At 39.9% G+C, this 13,132-nt stretch overlaps 4 protein-coding genes across 5 annotated transcripts; 2 read left to right on the forward strand and 2 right to left on the reverse strand.

Moving 5' to 3' along the window:
- Positions 1–257: 257 nt before the first annotated feature.
- LOC135934649 (anaphase-promoting complex subunit 11) lies at positions 258–2,547 on the reverse strand. Of its 2 annotated transcripts, XM_065476557.1 has the most exons (5): positions 2,395–2,547; positions 2,189–2,304; positions 2,001–2,120; positions 1,800–1,945; positions 1,608–1,740 (listed from the first exon to the last, which is right to left on the reverse strand). In XM_065476557.1, exons 2-4 carry the CDS (start codon positions 2,205–2,207, stop codon positions 1,830–1,832), a joined length of 255 nt encoding a protein of 84 aa, XP_065332629.1. In that variant the 5' UTR covers positions 2,208–2,304; positions 2,395–2,547; the 3' UTR covers positions 1,608–1,740; positions 1,800–1,829. The 2 variants fall into 2 exon arrangements, with proteins under 2 accessions (XP_065332627.1, XP_065332629.1); XM_065476555.1 differs by lacking the exons at positions 2,001–2,120; positions 2,189–2,304; positions 2,395–2,547 and adding an exon at positions 258–745 and having other exon boundaries at positions 1,392–1,740; positions 1,800–1,937.
- Positions 2,548–3,485: 938 nt separating this feature from the next.
- Positions 3,486–6,077, forward strand: Rpn10 (regulatory particle non-ATPase 10). Its single transcript, XM_065497302.1, has 9 exons — positions 3,486–3,614; positions 3,890–4,030; positions 4,091–4,202; positions 4,257–4,412; positions 4,469–4,600; positions 4,662–4,748; positions 5,300–5,408; positions 5,466–5,621; positions 5,681–6,077. Exons 1-9 carry the CDS (start codon positions 3,589–3,591, stop codon positions 5,884–5,886), a joined length of 1,125 nt encoding a protein of 374 aa, XP_065353374.1. The 5' UTR covers positions 3,486–3,588; the 3' UTR covers positions 5,887–6,077.
- A 486-nt stretch (positions 6,078–6,563) lies between these two features.
- BicD (protein bicaudal D) lies at positions 6,564–11,453 on the forward strand. Its single transcript, XM_065482742.1, has 11 exons — positions 6,564–6,936; positions 7,187–7,327; positions 7,379–7,603; positions 7,662–7,799; positions 7,852–7,951; positions 8,010–8,359; positions 8,613–8,765; positions 8,820–9,033; positions 9,086–9,304; positions 9,361–9,609; positions 9,964–11,453. The coding sequence occupies exons 1-11, from the start codon at positions 6,742–6,744 to the stop codon at positions 10,254–10,256; spliced, it is 2,277 nt and encodes a 758-aa protein (XP_065338814.1). The 5' UTR covers positions 6,564–6,741; the 3' UTR covers positions 10,257–11,453.
- On the reverse strand, positions 11,438–12,759 carry rho-7 (rhomboid family intramembrane serine protease rho-7). The gene is made up of 2 exons (XM_065482754.1): positions 12,613–12,759; positions 11,438–12,552 (listed from the first exon to the last, which is right to left on the reverse strand). Exon 2 carries the CDS (start codon positions 12,493–12,495, stop codon positions 11,584–11,586), a length of 912 nt encoding a protein of 303 aa, XP_065338826.1. The 5' UTR covers positions 12,496–12,552; positions 12,613–12,759; the 3' UTR covers positions 11,438–11,583.
- Between the last annotated feature and the right edge of the window lie 373 nt (positions 12,760–13,132).

Here is a 13,132-nt window from a genome sequence, read left to right on the forward strand (position 1 = left end):
TCCATCACCTCGGAGAACCTCCTGGAGGAAGGCCAGCTGCTTTTTTGTCGGTCCTTCGTCCTTGCATTTTTCTCCAAGTTTTTTCCTTTTCAACATCTTTATCTTCTCAACCCACAAGATAGAAATTTAAGCTACTTTTTTAATGCTACCGTGGCAACGCCAGTGATGTTTTGATTTGATGGATTTAGTGCTTTACCATGGCAACACAGTAGCAGTTCTTGCGCTCAAGATACCCAGGAACTCCATTAAAACGCATGTTGTCATAGGGAATGTAAGTTCGTTTTATTACACATCATTTTGAGTAACATTTTAATGATTTTATAATTCAACACGTGTGAATACAGACGTGTTTTTTTTTAATTCTAACATGGCAAGGACTTGAGAGGAATTATAATTCCATGAAATAGGAGGTTATTTAATAGATTCATTATACATTGCACCCGCATTATCACTCTCGTGTTCATTTGTTTTCTGTCAGGATTCACACGTTACCAAATTCGACACTTGACTCTGAAGAGCTGCTCGAAAGTATATATTGCTCAGGTACTGCTGTGAGGGTTGTCCCCCCTGGGAATCGGATGCCGGCAGAGGGGGCCAGGCGGAACATTTCGTCGTTTTCGTCGGCCGACGGTGGCGACAGCGTTGCTTCATCTTGCTCCTGCAGCATCGCACGGAACTCCTGAATGTTTTCATTCAGCGCCCAAAGCTGCGATAGAAGTGAAAGATCCAGCTGCCGCAGTCCAACCTACAGTCATGTAAATTAATATTAAATTTTCCAACCAACTGATAAACTTCTCAAAAGAGGCATCAACAGGTATTTTAAAGATAGTAAACAAAGTATATTTTGCACTGTTCAGTGATCCAATTGATCTGATTAATTATCAATAGTAAATTTATAGATAACTACATAGGTCCATTTATAGAATACCAGGTGTATCCATGAGGTTATTTGAAAACCCAGAGCTTGGTTACTATTACATAGTTATATCTAAATCCACACCTGCTCCAAGATTACGAGTTTTTGGCTCTTGTGATTTTACCCTGAAATTATGGTATCAAATAATTAAATAAGATAAAAACTATCAGTTATAATTTTAGATTTATCAATCCTTTCTGCATTTTAGTGTTTGAATTGCAAAACAGGGTTGCGAAGTAGCCATAGTTTAAATAAGTTAAATACAGCAGCCTAATACAGACATTCTAATGCAATAATATCAAATAATAATCTGTCCTAAAATCAAAATTTAATGCGTTTTAGTGTGATGATTTGACCATGTGGTACAAATTTTGTAATTCAGGTGCTGAATTTGGGATTAGGTTTTGTTCCAAAAATGCTAGCCATGCAGAGCTTTAATTTTTACAACTTTTAATCTTCCAATAAAATTACAAACCATTTCCTGTCTGAGAACTGCCAGTTGAGCATCAAGGGAGGACGTCACCCTGATTGGATTGACTTGCAGGCGAGAGGAAGAGCTTTGGTGCTGAAGGCCGATTGGGGGTGGTGGTACAGGAGGAGCAGGAGCGTGCCTCTTCTGACTCGGTCTCGGAGGAGGAGGATTTCGAGGGGGTGCAGGAGGAGGATTCCTTGGCGGAGGAATGGGACGCTGCCGGGCTGGCTGCTGCTGCTTCACCATCTCTTCCTGCAAGAGTACGAGATTGTCCTTGTCCAAGGCTCCACTCAAACTCTTCGGCAAGGGAGGCAAGGTGAATGGCAATGAAGGAGGAGACGACATTTTTCACCTTGGAAAAGATATTTAATATAATGCTCTTGTTTTGCTATCACTGCGGGAGAAACATACCTTAATTTGAGTACTAGATATAAAATCAATTTATTCCTTGAATTTCCACTCTTGGCGGCACATCGGGCAAAGACTGTGTACTTGATTGGAATTGAGCCACTTCATGATGCAGTGGATGTGGAAGCAGTGAGAGCACTGGCCCCAAACTGCAAGTTAAATTTTTAATTAATTCTCATTGAATCGCAAATCGGTATTACTTACCCAGAGGACAATCATCTCCAGGCAATTTGCACTCAGGGCAGCATCCATCAAATGGCATTCGGCAAATTCCGCAGTTGTCATCATTGGCAACCCAGCGCCAAGTCGCCACACCAGCCCAGCCTGGAGCGAACACGTAAAATGTGGTTGTAGAAAAAGTATAGAAATTCGAAAGAGCGCAGTCAACTCACATTTGATGGTCACTTTCATTTCGTCCGCATGCAGATTGTGCGAAAAACCATAAATCAAGAAAGACAGCCGCAAGGCGCTGGTGAAAGTGACTTCGATTCGGCACGCCCTTCGTTTGCTACAAAATAAGAAGAGATGGTCAACGAGAACCTTCCAAATTGGAAATTTCATTCAATAGTTGGACGAAGAAAATGCTTGTGTTAATTACCTCTAAAATTGCACAGATATTTGCATATCATACATATTCATATTCTGTCAATCTTTGGAGTCCTCCCACCGCAAATTTTTGCTGCGGCTGCACAAGCACAACAAACACAGCGACAGCGCCATGCAAAACAAAGAGCGCGATTTATTTGAAAGTTTTATGTATTGTATTATTTCTTGCTAGTAATTTATGAGTTTATCAATACATATAAATATATGACCCTGGATTTTCACTTATTAAGTTCAAATTCTTACAATTTAATTGATACTGTAATTATATAAGCTATTTTTATTAAGCTATTTAAATTTATTCAAGTTCATGGCGTGTATGATTTTAAGGACTAAAACTGTTGAGCAGCGTAATAAATCTAATAAATGTTTGGAATGTACTTTTAATTCTTTTAATTTTAGCATGCGTCTCTGATCTCTGATGTTTGGACAAAATAATCAACTTAAAAATATACTGTGTAAAAATTTATTATATTTTCTGATATTTAGGTGTCAAAATTGAAGTGATTTTAGATAACGCATTCAAAAAGTCACCCCCAGTTTTACTTCTCAACAGTTTAGACTTATCTGAAGAAATAAATAATCTTCATCCCTTTAATTCTTGTAGTTAAAATCAAATTTTTGGATGAAAATAATTATTCACGGGAAAAGATCCAACGATATTACTCAATTTAAAAAAAAATTCGTTTCTATAAAATATAAATGAATATGAAAAGCGCAGCAGCTTTGAATAATTATGTGGGAACGATGGTTAGCCATTAACCATGCATTTTTATATCAATTTTGTTTGATTAATTTGCTTTAAAATAGCACTGCACAGTACAGTTCTGTTCAAACATTTTAACATAAAAAAGAAATTTGAAGGTCGAACACAACGAAAACTTGCACCGCTCTCTTCTCATTCTTGCCTGGTGGTCTGTACAGTGGATTTGTGTGCAAGGTAAGAAGTTCTGTGCCCACTCAAAGGTGGCACGTCGATCATTGGAGTTGAGGCAAACCGTGGGCGTAACGAGGAAAAACGATCGACGCGCCACTCACGAGTGAGCACAGAACTTCTTAACTTGCACACAGCCGCTCCATAGTGCTCCATAGTCCATAGGAGTGAAGAGGGCTGGCGGCTGCCGTCATAGCTTAAATTTTTACATTTAGCGCATGCGTTTGTCTGCCGTCTGCGTTACAGATTTCCAAGATGGTGCTCGAATCAACTATGATTTGGTATGTCTGTAAAATAATATCAAATTCTTCTTAAAGTAGCCATACATTTTGCCTTTAATCATTGCGGATGAAATAATGAGTTCATTAGCTTTTATTTGGCATCAAATAATACCGTGTGCTTGTTAGAATTATTTGAAAAATCGCAATGTGAACTGAACTGCTCGATGACTCGACAGCTTTCAGCCGTGTTTACGTATTTTCGGCACAAAACATTTTAATTTATTCTTTCTCCAATGGCGTCAATTGATAAATACATATCATCTTTCACGCTCTAGTGTGGACAACTCGGACTTCATGAGGAATGGCGATTTCTTGCCAACGAGAATGCAGGCCCAACAGGATGCCGTCAGTATGGTTTGCCACTCGAAGACCAGGTCCAACCCAGAAAACAATGTGGGACTATTAACCATGGCTAAGTACGTCGACCTCATGAATTCATAATTTATGACTGATTAAATCAAATACTTCGTGTTCAGCGTTGAGGTTTTGGCCACCCTGACCACGGATGTTGGAAGAATTATGTCTAAGCTGCACCAAGTCCAACCCAATGGAAATATCAGCCTTCTTACTGGAATTCGCATTGCCCATGTTAGGAACCAATATTAAAATTCTTATTTAAAATTATAACCTCCTCTTGTTTAGTTGGCATTAAAGCATCGTCAAGGAAAAAATCACAAGATGAGAATTGTAGCTTTTGTCGGCAGCCCTGTTGAGATGGAAGACAAAGAACTGGTAAAATTGGCAAAGCGTCTGAAGAAAGAAAAAGTTAATGTTGATGTTGTGAGCTTTGGTGAGGAGGTAAGTACCGTCGATCCAGCAAATGCCACCAAATTTAAAACTTCATTGGTTTTTAGGTTTCTAACAATGATGTGCTTACATCTTTCGTCAACACTTTGAATGGAAAGGATGGTACTGGAAGCCACTTGGTCACTGTTCCCCCGGGCCCACATTTGTCTGACGCTCTTCTCTCGTCTCCAATCATTCAGGTTTGAATCATCACAATATTATTTAACATAGATTCATTGAAATCCAACTAAAAATATTCAGGGTGAGGATGGCACAGGTGGCGCAGGACTTGGAGCTTCTGGTTTTGAATTTGGAGTTGACCCCAACGAGGATCCTGAATTGGCTCTGGTAAGTTCAATCCTTTACTTTCAGCAAATATTATTTTTAAACTCAAATTAGTGACTTTTGTGCCTCAGTATTTTTCTATTTTCATTATTCAAAATATTATCAATTCTATTTTATTTTAAGTTGCTTTTGATATTACCTTTCTCGTTGCTCTTCTCTTGCTCTTAAATTTGCTACAAAAAAATCACTAAACATTGTTTGAATGAATGAATTAAACTGAAAAGTGATTTAGTGAGTATTAATTAATGTCCTTCTCATCTGATCATTTTTGAAAATGGATAGTTGTTCAAATAATGGGCCTTCAAATAAGATGCTTTTCTATTTTAAGCATTGTACTAATATTATTTCATTTTCCCTCAATTAACAAACAGCATGATTTTTTTGTATATTAATTAAATTTATTGATATCGTCGCATTCAAAGATAATTTTGAATTATTTTGAGGCTGTTACATAACAACAATGTCATTGAATATGAATATTTCATCGGAAAGTGCATTTTTTTAGGAAATGGCTTTATCAGATTGAGGAGAATTACAGTTATTATGTGTTGTAGGCCCTTCGAGTTTCTATGGAAGAGCAACGCCAGCGAATGGAAGATGAGGCTAGGCGCACACAGGCTGAGTCCGCTCAAGCTGCTCCTGCAGCTGCCGAAACTGGTGGAGGTAATTTACTTTTTTGTCGCTGGGTAGAAGCTTCAATGAGATCTTGCTCATTTCCAGCTGGAACTGACGAAGCTATGCTGGAGAGAGCACTCGCTATGTCCATGGAGGGCGTGGAAGAGCCTCTCGCTGCCACCCGCGCGACTCCTGATTTCAGCAATATGACTGAGGACGAGCAGATTGCTTTCGCAATGCAGATGTCCATGCAAGATGCCCGTAAGTTGATGCCCAGAGGATCACAATGAAGGGTTTTATTTCATTTCATTACCTTACAGAGGAAATGCCGATGGATGTGGATGAGGGTGCTGGCACAGCAGCTGCCGGCACTTCGATTGCTGAAGTTATGAATGACCCAGACTTTCTGCAGAGTGTCCTTGAGAATTTGCCTGGAGTTGATCCGCAGAGTGAAGCAGTGCGTCAAGCAGTTGATAATGTTGCCAAGGAAAAAAAGAAGCCACCTTCTGATAAGGACAAGAAATAAGGACCCACTTCTGCTTGCATTTATATCATAGAACTTATTATATGGATATTCTTGCTGGCAATATAAATTTAATTCTGATTTAATTTTTTTCCATGCAAATGCTTATTGTGAGAGTTAAAATTAGATAAATTCCATGCCTGGTTTGAATCTAATTTTTTGAATGTAATAAAATGCGCTAAAATTGCTTAAAATACTTGCGTTTTGTTCATGTTTCCTATTGACCACAAAGAAAGAAAAAGACTGGTTTAATCATTATATTTAAGGTAAACTAAATTTACTATGTATTATTTGTTAGATCAGCTAATGCAAGTCAGATTATATTGGGTTGTGTTATCACCATTACTCACCAGGCAAAGTCATATATAAACTTTAATTTAGACAAAATTGTCCTCTTTTGAGCGAGTGTGAGGTTATCTTCAATTAATTTAACCAAACAATTGACATACACAGGAAAACGTCATAAGAGATTTGAACTAACAGTATCTTCCCGCGTTTCAAACTAGTAAAGATGTTTGTTGAAATGCAGTACAAATTAATCTTCAAAACAAATTTATTGGATCAATAAAATAAATTTTAATTTTTTAATCACATTTTTAACTCTTTTGCACTTAAAGTGAGAAAGAGTTTTTAAAAATAGCACTGATTTTGACTTGACAGTGCTAAAGGGTGGTCAATGAACTTCCGGTTTGTGTCATTTCATTTCTCAGCTGGAAGTGGCGAGGAGTGTTGTTCAGGGTTAAGAAAATAACCCTTTTCCTACTATCATGACACGTCCGTAAATTTTACTGTTGATTTCGTTAAAATGTTTGTTGTTGAAGATATTTTGGCGTTGTGTTAAAATCCATCTGAAGAGAAATGGCGACTTTAGACGAGTTAAAACTTGAGGTGGATCGGCTGACCCGCGAACTCGATCAAGCGGTCAGCGAGAAGATCCAGTCGGCGCAGTATGGACTTGTCCTGCTGGAAGAGAAACAGGCTCTTCAGCAGAAGGTTGAGGAGCTGGACAATTTATACGAAAGCACCAGAAGTGAACTGGAGATCACGCAAGAGGTTTGTTTTGCGTTTTACATAACATTCTTTCCACGCGCTTTGCGACTATTTCAGCTATTTGGCACACTTCTTACACTGTTTTTATGAATTTTAATAAAGCTGAGGTGTTTAAATATACACTGATCACTCTTGAAGGTGTTAATTTTGAAAAATTTGTCATGACAGCTCTATCGAGAGAGTATTATATTATGTGTATTATGAAATTTGAGGCCAAGGTTCTCAGTTCTCATTTTAAATATCTCTGTTTCAGGCTGTAGCTAAGTTTCAAACATCTCACAAGGTGACTACACTGTCCGGAATAGAGCAGGAGGAATCACTATTAAGTGAATCGGCCATGAGGGAAACCTCACTGAACTCTCAAATATTAGATCTTGAGAGTGAAACCAAATTTGTATGTATCATAATTGCGTCATAACCAATCCTGAATTCCTGTACTCATTAGCTCCGTGCTGAACTTGAAAGAGTAAAAGCAGAGAAGGAGAGCATGTCTGCTGAAATCAACAATTTCATTAAGAGGGAAGATGAACGAGAGGGCGACCGAAAACAAATGCGGTGCGAGCTTCGAGAAATCAAAAGTCGAGAGACTAGCTGGTTGACTGAATACTCTGAACTCGAGGAAGAAAACATCTCACTTCAGAAGCAAGTCGCAAGTCTCAAATCAAATCAGGTTGGTAGATTAAAGTTTAATGTGGAAAACAAATTTCTAAATTGTAAGGCATTCACAGGTTGAGTTTGAAGGAGTAAAGCATGAAGCTAGGCGCTTAGCAGAAGACGTTGATTTGCTTCATGAACAAGTTGCCGAGCTGAGCAACTTGAAGAAAATTGCTGAAAAGCAGTTGGAGGAAGCTTTAAATAGTTTACAGGTAGAATTTCCACCAAGTATTTTTGTGCAAGTTTTAATTGTATTCCGCAAAGGCTGAGAGAGAAGCAAAGTATGCTCTGAAGAAAGACCTGGACCAGAGAATGAATAGCCAATCCATGTACAATCTCAGCAACCTTGCTCTGAGCATCAGAGGTATTATTTATAAGTCTTGAAATATAAATTAAATAATCCAAATACCTCGCCATCCCAGGACTTGCTGAAGGTTCTGGCCTTGGAAGTGATGGTGAGGAGGAGGAAATGCCCGAGTTGAGAAGAATCGAAGCTGATTTGCAATCTGATGAGAATGCTCCCAAGTCTAAAGACAAACAAGTCGACCTCTTCAGTGAAATCCACTTGAACGAACTTCAGAGGCTTGAAAAGGCAGTTGAGCAGGCTGAAACTGACAAGCAACTACTGACACAAAGTCTCCGTGACGCCCAAGGCCAATCTGAAAAGAGTCAGGCTGAATTGCAGGGATTGAGTGCTCGCATCGCCACTCTTGGTGCTCATATGGAGAGCCTTCTCTCCCTTAAGGAACGTCTCCTTCCCGATGGAATTGTGGTGAGTGCAATACATGTAAACACCCTAAAATTATTGAGGCTGAGAATTGCTAGTTCATTTGCCTCAATTCTTTTAAAGAAACCAGGCCCAAACATAACTAGAGTGCTAAGAAACGTTTAGAATAATATATAATATATTGTTTTGCTATCTGATTAATTTCTAAGCATTTGTCGCACTGTAATTAGAAAATGTAGCAAATCATAAAATGTTTCCTCCTTCTTTATTTACTTAATGTTGTCTATATCTGTCGCAGCCCAAAGATGTAACTGCTTTGAAAGACTGGTGTACACTATCAAGCCAGGAAATCATGGAGCTGCAGAAGCAATTGGCTGAACTGGAGTCTGGTCTTAACTACTCAGAAGCCGCCCAGCAACTGCGAGAAGATATTGCCAATTTGAAGGGAAAGGTGTTCTTTTGATTGAGAAGTTGAGAAACTGGTCCTAAACTTTATTATCATTAGCTCCTGGATGCTGAACAGAGAGCGAGAGGAATGTCTGCTGACTCGGTGGTTCTTGCTGAGCTGGCGTCTGAGGCTAGCAAGGCCTTTGAGGCTGCTCAAACCGGATTAAGCACCACCTGTGATGAACTAGCCACTTTGTATCACCATGTGTGCACAGTGAATGGAGAAACTCCGTCCAGAGTTATGCTGGATCATGAAAAACATGTGAATGAAGGTGATAATTTTTGTTTCACTCTTAAGAGTGTGGATGATAATTCGTATTTCAGATGGCAAGGTCAAGGTTGAAGAGGCGGAGAACAAGATAAGCTCCAGACTAGACGAGATTCGATCAAAACTGCAGGCAGGTGGAGTGGATGGTCTTGACAGTCTGTGCGAGGCAGCAAATTTGGCCCACAGCGTTGAAACAGCCCTTGACCAAGTGAGACACCTCAGCAAGGCAGTCTACCACACCCTGGAGCAAGGAAAGGGTGCTCGAGCTGAAGAAGGTACGTTTCTCAACCTCTCACTGGCTACACAGATTTTAATCTTTCAATCTCCACAGCTTCGAGGGACATAGCTGAAGCGGAAGACCTCAATGAGCAAGTTATCAAGTTGAAGGCTCTGCTGTCCACGAAGAGGGAACAGATTGCCACGTTGAGAACCGTCATCAAGTCCAACAAAAACACTGCTGAGGTCGCCCTTACTAACCTCAAGTCTAAATACGAGACAGAGAAGGCCATTGTTAATGAGACCATGACCAAGTTGAGGAACGAACTCAGAGTGCTCAAGGAGGACGCAGCCACTTTCTCAAGTGAGTCCATTTCAATAATATCTTACGCAAGGGTCTCTACACTATTGATGCTTCAAATAATTTCTAAAATTGCAATGTCAGATCAGGCAGTATTAAGTTTGGTTTAGTTTTAGTGTATTTTTCGTTCTACTACAAACTTTCGCCAAAGGGTTATTGCTGATTATGAAGGCAATTGCATACATTAATCACAGACAAATCTTTAGAAAAATGAACGGTTTTCAAAAGACAGCCGTCAAATAAAAAGTATATAAATATTTAACTTGCTTTTGCAGTTAAAGCTATTGAAATTCCTCTACAGTTCCCTTCTCCCTTCTACACACTCCATCCACTTATTTGCTCTCTTTTCATGTCCAGGTTTGAGAGCCATGTTCGCTGCTCGTTGCGAAGAATATGTGACGCAAGTTGATGAACTCCAGAGGCAATTGGCAGCAGCCGAAGATGAGAAGAAGACGCTGAACCAACTGCTACGCTTGGCCGTCCAGCAGAAGCTTGGCCTCACCCAGCGCCTCGAGGAGCTGGAGGTGGACCGGGAGATGAGGAACGCGCGCGGTCGGCACCTGCAGGCGCAGAGAGGTGCGCCTGGTCCTGGCCGAGTGGGGAATCGGCCCACTCGCCCTCATCGCAGTGGTGCTGGTGATTTCTTTTAGCCCTTCCTGTACATTATACACGACTAACTTCCTTCCTTGAAGCTACGCAACATAGAAATCTCTCAGAATCGCTCGCCCCAGACGCCGAGGGTGAGGTTCTGAATTAATGTCCAAGTAAATTGTACCGTCCCTGTTTTTGGTGGTGGCGAGTTCGTTTTTATACACGTAACAATCGCATTTTTTATCGTTAAGTGGGGCTGATTTGAGAGGTCAGTGTTTTGGAAGCCACTGACTGGAAACGCCATTTCAAGATCGTCATAGTGTGATAAATGTTCTAATTTATTGGCAACTATGCATACTCACCGAAAATGGTGTGACAAACACTTGCAAAATCATTTGATGAATAGTTATATATTTTCTACGCGTCATCCTCTCGTTCAAACGAGAGGGCTGATAAATAATTATTTTCGCTCTCGGACTACTCTCCTTGGTCGCAAAGAGGCCACTAGTTACTCTTCTCTTCTCTTTCCTTTCTCTTGTTACTAAGTGAGCTATTTTCAACTTTTTATCCTTTTTGTGTATTCGTTCTTGTTATGACCGAATTTTACAGAGCATTGGTCAATATTTTACTTATAAAGTAAGTATCGATTTTGGGTCTTTTCCATAAATTGTGATATGAAGACAAATTGCAACTTTTCCTCTGCCAAGGATATCTCTACTCGCTTATGTTTTATTTGCTGACAAAATATTCTTCCAATGGTAGGGTAGATTAAAGGCAACTAATATCACCAAGGGTCACATCTTTACTGACTCCTTATTTGATAACACTTTGAATATTTACTAGTCCGAAATCATTGGAAGCCTGGTGTCGGAGTTGCTCTGTAGAAGAATCGAGCAGAACTTACTCATGTAATTCGGTAGGGAAATTGTTTTCCAGATCGCAGGGGTATAATTTCACTATATTATTTATTTATTGTGCGATTCTGTTCGTTGAACACGTTAACTTGATAACTCACCAGCGCAGTTACACCTAATATTTAACCAAGCAATGTTACGTCAACTTTGTTGCTTTCTAAGCATTTTGATAGTGGCGTAGTAGAACTGGTTACAAGGATATAATTGTATGCACTCATTTATTTATTGTATTTGAATTCATGTTGATGACCAGTGCACTGTACGCATTATGAGCTAGCCTTTTTACCTGAACTATTTTTTAATGTTCATTAAGTAAACATTAAAAGTCTGTTAAAATTACAATTGCGTTTTATTTCTTCAAATTTAACATACAAGGACAAACAGAAATAGTATTGTCATTTCCTTGTCCGTGAACAAACTGTGCAGTTGGCGGGTACACGGCTCAGCACCGGAACAGATAGTAAGTTAGAACTCATTTTGAACTCCGGTTGTTGTGCCACCATGTAACTAGAACTTCCCTTTTCATCCACAAATTGTGTCCGCACACTGCCCAGAAAATACCAAACAATGCGCCACCAAGATGAGCGGCGTGGTCAAAAAATCTCCACCTCATCACCATTCCAACAGAGTCCATCAACAGCAAGCCTTTAATGGCCATTTCTCCTGTGAAGTGGAATTGCGGCAGGAAAATAATCGACAGCCTAATATCGGGATGCACGGTGCAGATGTAGCCCAGGATGGCCATGATGGCGCCTGAAGCTCCCAAGGACCTGCCAGGGAATCTTGTCAAAACTTTGTAAGTGTGGCTGGCCAAGGAGGACACCACTCCCGAAGCCAGGTAGAGTCCGAGGAACTGCTCCTTGCCCAGGATGGCCACCGTTCCTGTGCAAAAACTGTGTAGGACAAACATATTCGCCGCCAGATGCAGGAAGGACTGGTGGCTGAAGGTGGAGAGCAGCATTGGCCAGCAGACAGCCTTTTGCGCAGGATCAGCGGAGAAAAGCCGGTACATGAATGGCTGCAATCTTGGCAGTCTCCACGCGCAGAAAACAGCGACGTTGCACGCAAGAATGGGTGCAAAAATCTTCTGTCCTTCGCTTAGACTGTTCCAAAAGGCGTTCATGTGCTGTCTGAGAGACCCAGCCTTCTTGAACCTAGGCTGCAACAGGGATTTGCTGATCATCTTGGCCCTGAGTTCCTCGTACTGCCAGATGCTGGCCCCAACGTAGCACGTAGATCCAACGGCGCCAGTGAAAAGAATTGGTTTTAAAATTTTCATGGACGGGCCTGCACTGTTGGATGCCAATTTGCCCATACGGAAGAATCGCAGTTGTTGCCCTCCGCAGGGAGGGCGAAAGATGCACCTTTGCGCCAAGCTCAGCATTCTTCTAGGATTTTTTTCACAGCTCTTGAATTATTCTCAGTGCTGCTACCAGAATATCTAGGGAAGAATTTCATGTTAAACTAATTTGGTCGTACTTAATTAACTCTAAAACCTTACCATGAAGGCCATCAAAACACCGCACCGCACATATGATTTTTGTTTCTTGGATTTTAAACTTATCAACGCCCACATTCCATGGACCAATGAAACGACAACATTGTTGTTATGGTGTCTCACGTGACCTTTTTTTAAAACACATTTCGCGGTAAATAATTTGGTGTCTTTTGTCAAGGAAACATTCCTATTAGGAACAACAATTTTACTGTTGGAAAATATTCCATAATAATTAAAATTTAGAATCATAATAAAAAGAGGTAAATATTTACACAATTTTTTCTTTTTTCCAGAGCACTCGCAATTTCTACCAATTAAATTAAATATTAACTGGAAATTTATACATAATATAATACATAATTTCATAACATAAATTTGCATGAGATATTCGTCGATAACGAAATGCACGTGTATGTACTATTTATCTCATCTATAGTTATTATAATATTGCGCAGACGCATAATATCCATGCATTTTAATGTAGGTTGCATAATATGCATAATATCAAAAAACGTAAAAAAAT

This window comes from Cloeon dipterum, chromosome 1 (genome assembly GCF_949628265.1).
Source record: "Cloeon dipterum chromosome 1, ieCloDipt1.1, whole genome shotgun sequence".
NCBI classification, from domain to species: domain Eukaryota; kingdom Metazoa; phylum Arthropoda; class Insecta; order Ephemeroptera; family Baetidae; genus Cloeon; species Cloeon dipterum.

Excerpts from the sequence above, each read along its gene's own strand:
- rho-7 (XM_065482754.1), bottom strand. The coding sequence starts at position 12,495 with ATGCTGAGCTTGGCGCAAAGGTGCATCTTTCGCCCTCCCTGCGGAGGG.
- LOC135934649 (XM_065476555.1), bottom strand. The coding sequence starts at position 1,733 with ATGTCGTCTCCTCCTTCATTGCCATTCACCTTGCCTCCCTTGCCGAAG. Across the intron at positions 746-1,391 it reads CAGTTCTCAGACAGGAAATG|GTTGGACTGCGGCAGCTGGA; the intron begins GTTTGTAATTTT and ends ACATGACTGTAG.
- BicD (XM_065482742.1), top strand. The coding sequence starts at position 6,742 with ATGGCGACTTTAGACGAGTTAAAACTTGAGGTGGATCGGCTGACCCGC. Across the intron at positions 7,328-7,378 it reads TTGAGAGTGAAACCAAATTT|CTCCGTGCTGAACTTGAAAG; the intron begins GTATGTATCATA and ends TGTACTCATTAG. Across the intron at positions 9,610-9,963 it reads GGACGCAGCCACTTTCTCAA|GTTTGAGAGCCATGTTCGCT; the intron begins GTGAGTCCATTT and ends TTTCATGTCCAG.
- Rpn10 (XM_065497302.1), top strand. The coding sequence starts at position 3,589 with ATGGTGCTCGAATCAACTATGATTTG. Across the intron at positions 4,601-4,661 it reads TCTCGTCTCCAATCATTCAG|GGTGAGGATGGCACAGGTGG; the intron begins GTTTGAATCATC and ends AAAAATATTCAG. Across the intron at positions 5,409-5,465 it reads AGCTGCCGAAACTGGTGGAG|CTGGAACTGACGAAGCTATG; the intron begins GTAATTTACTTT and ends GCTCATTTCCAG.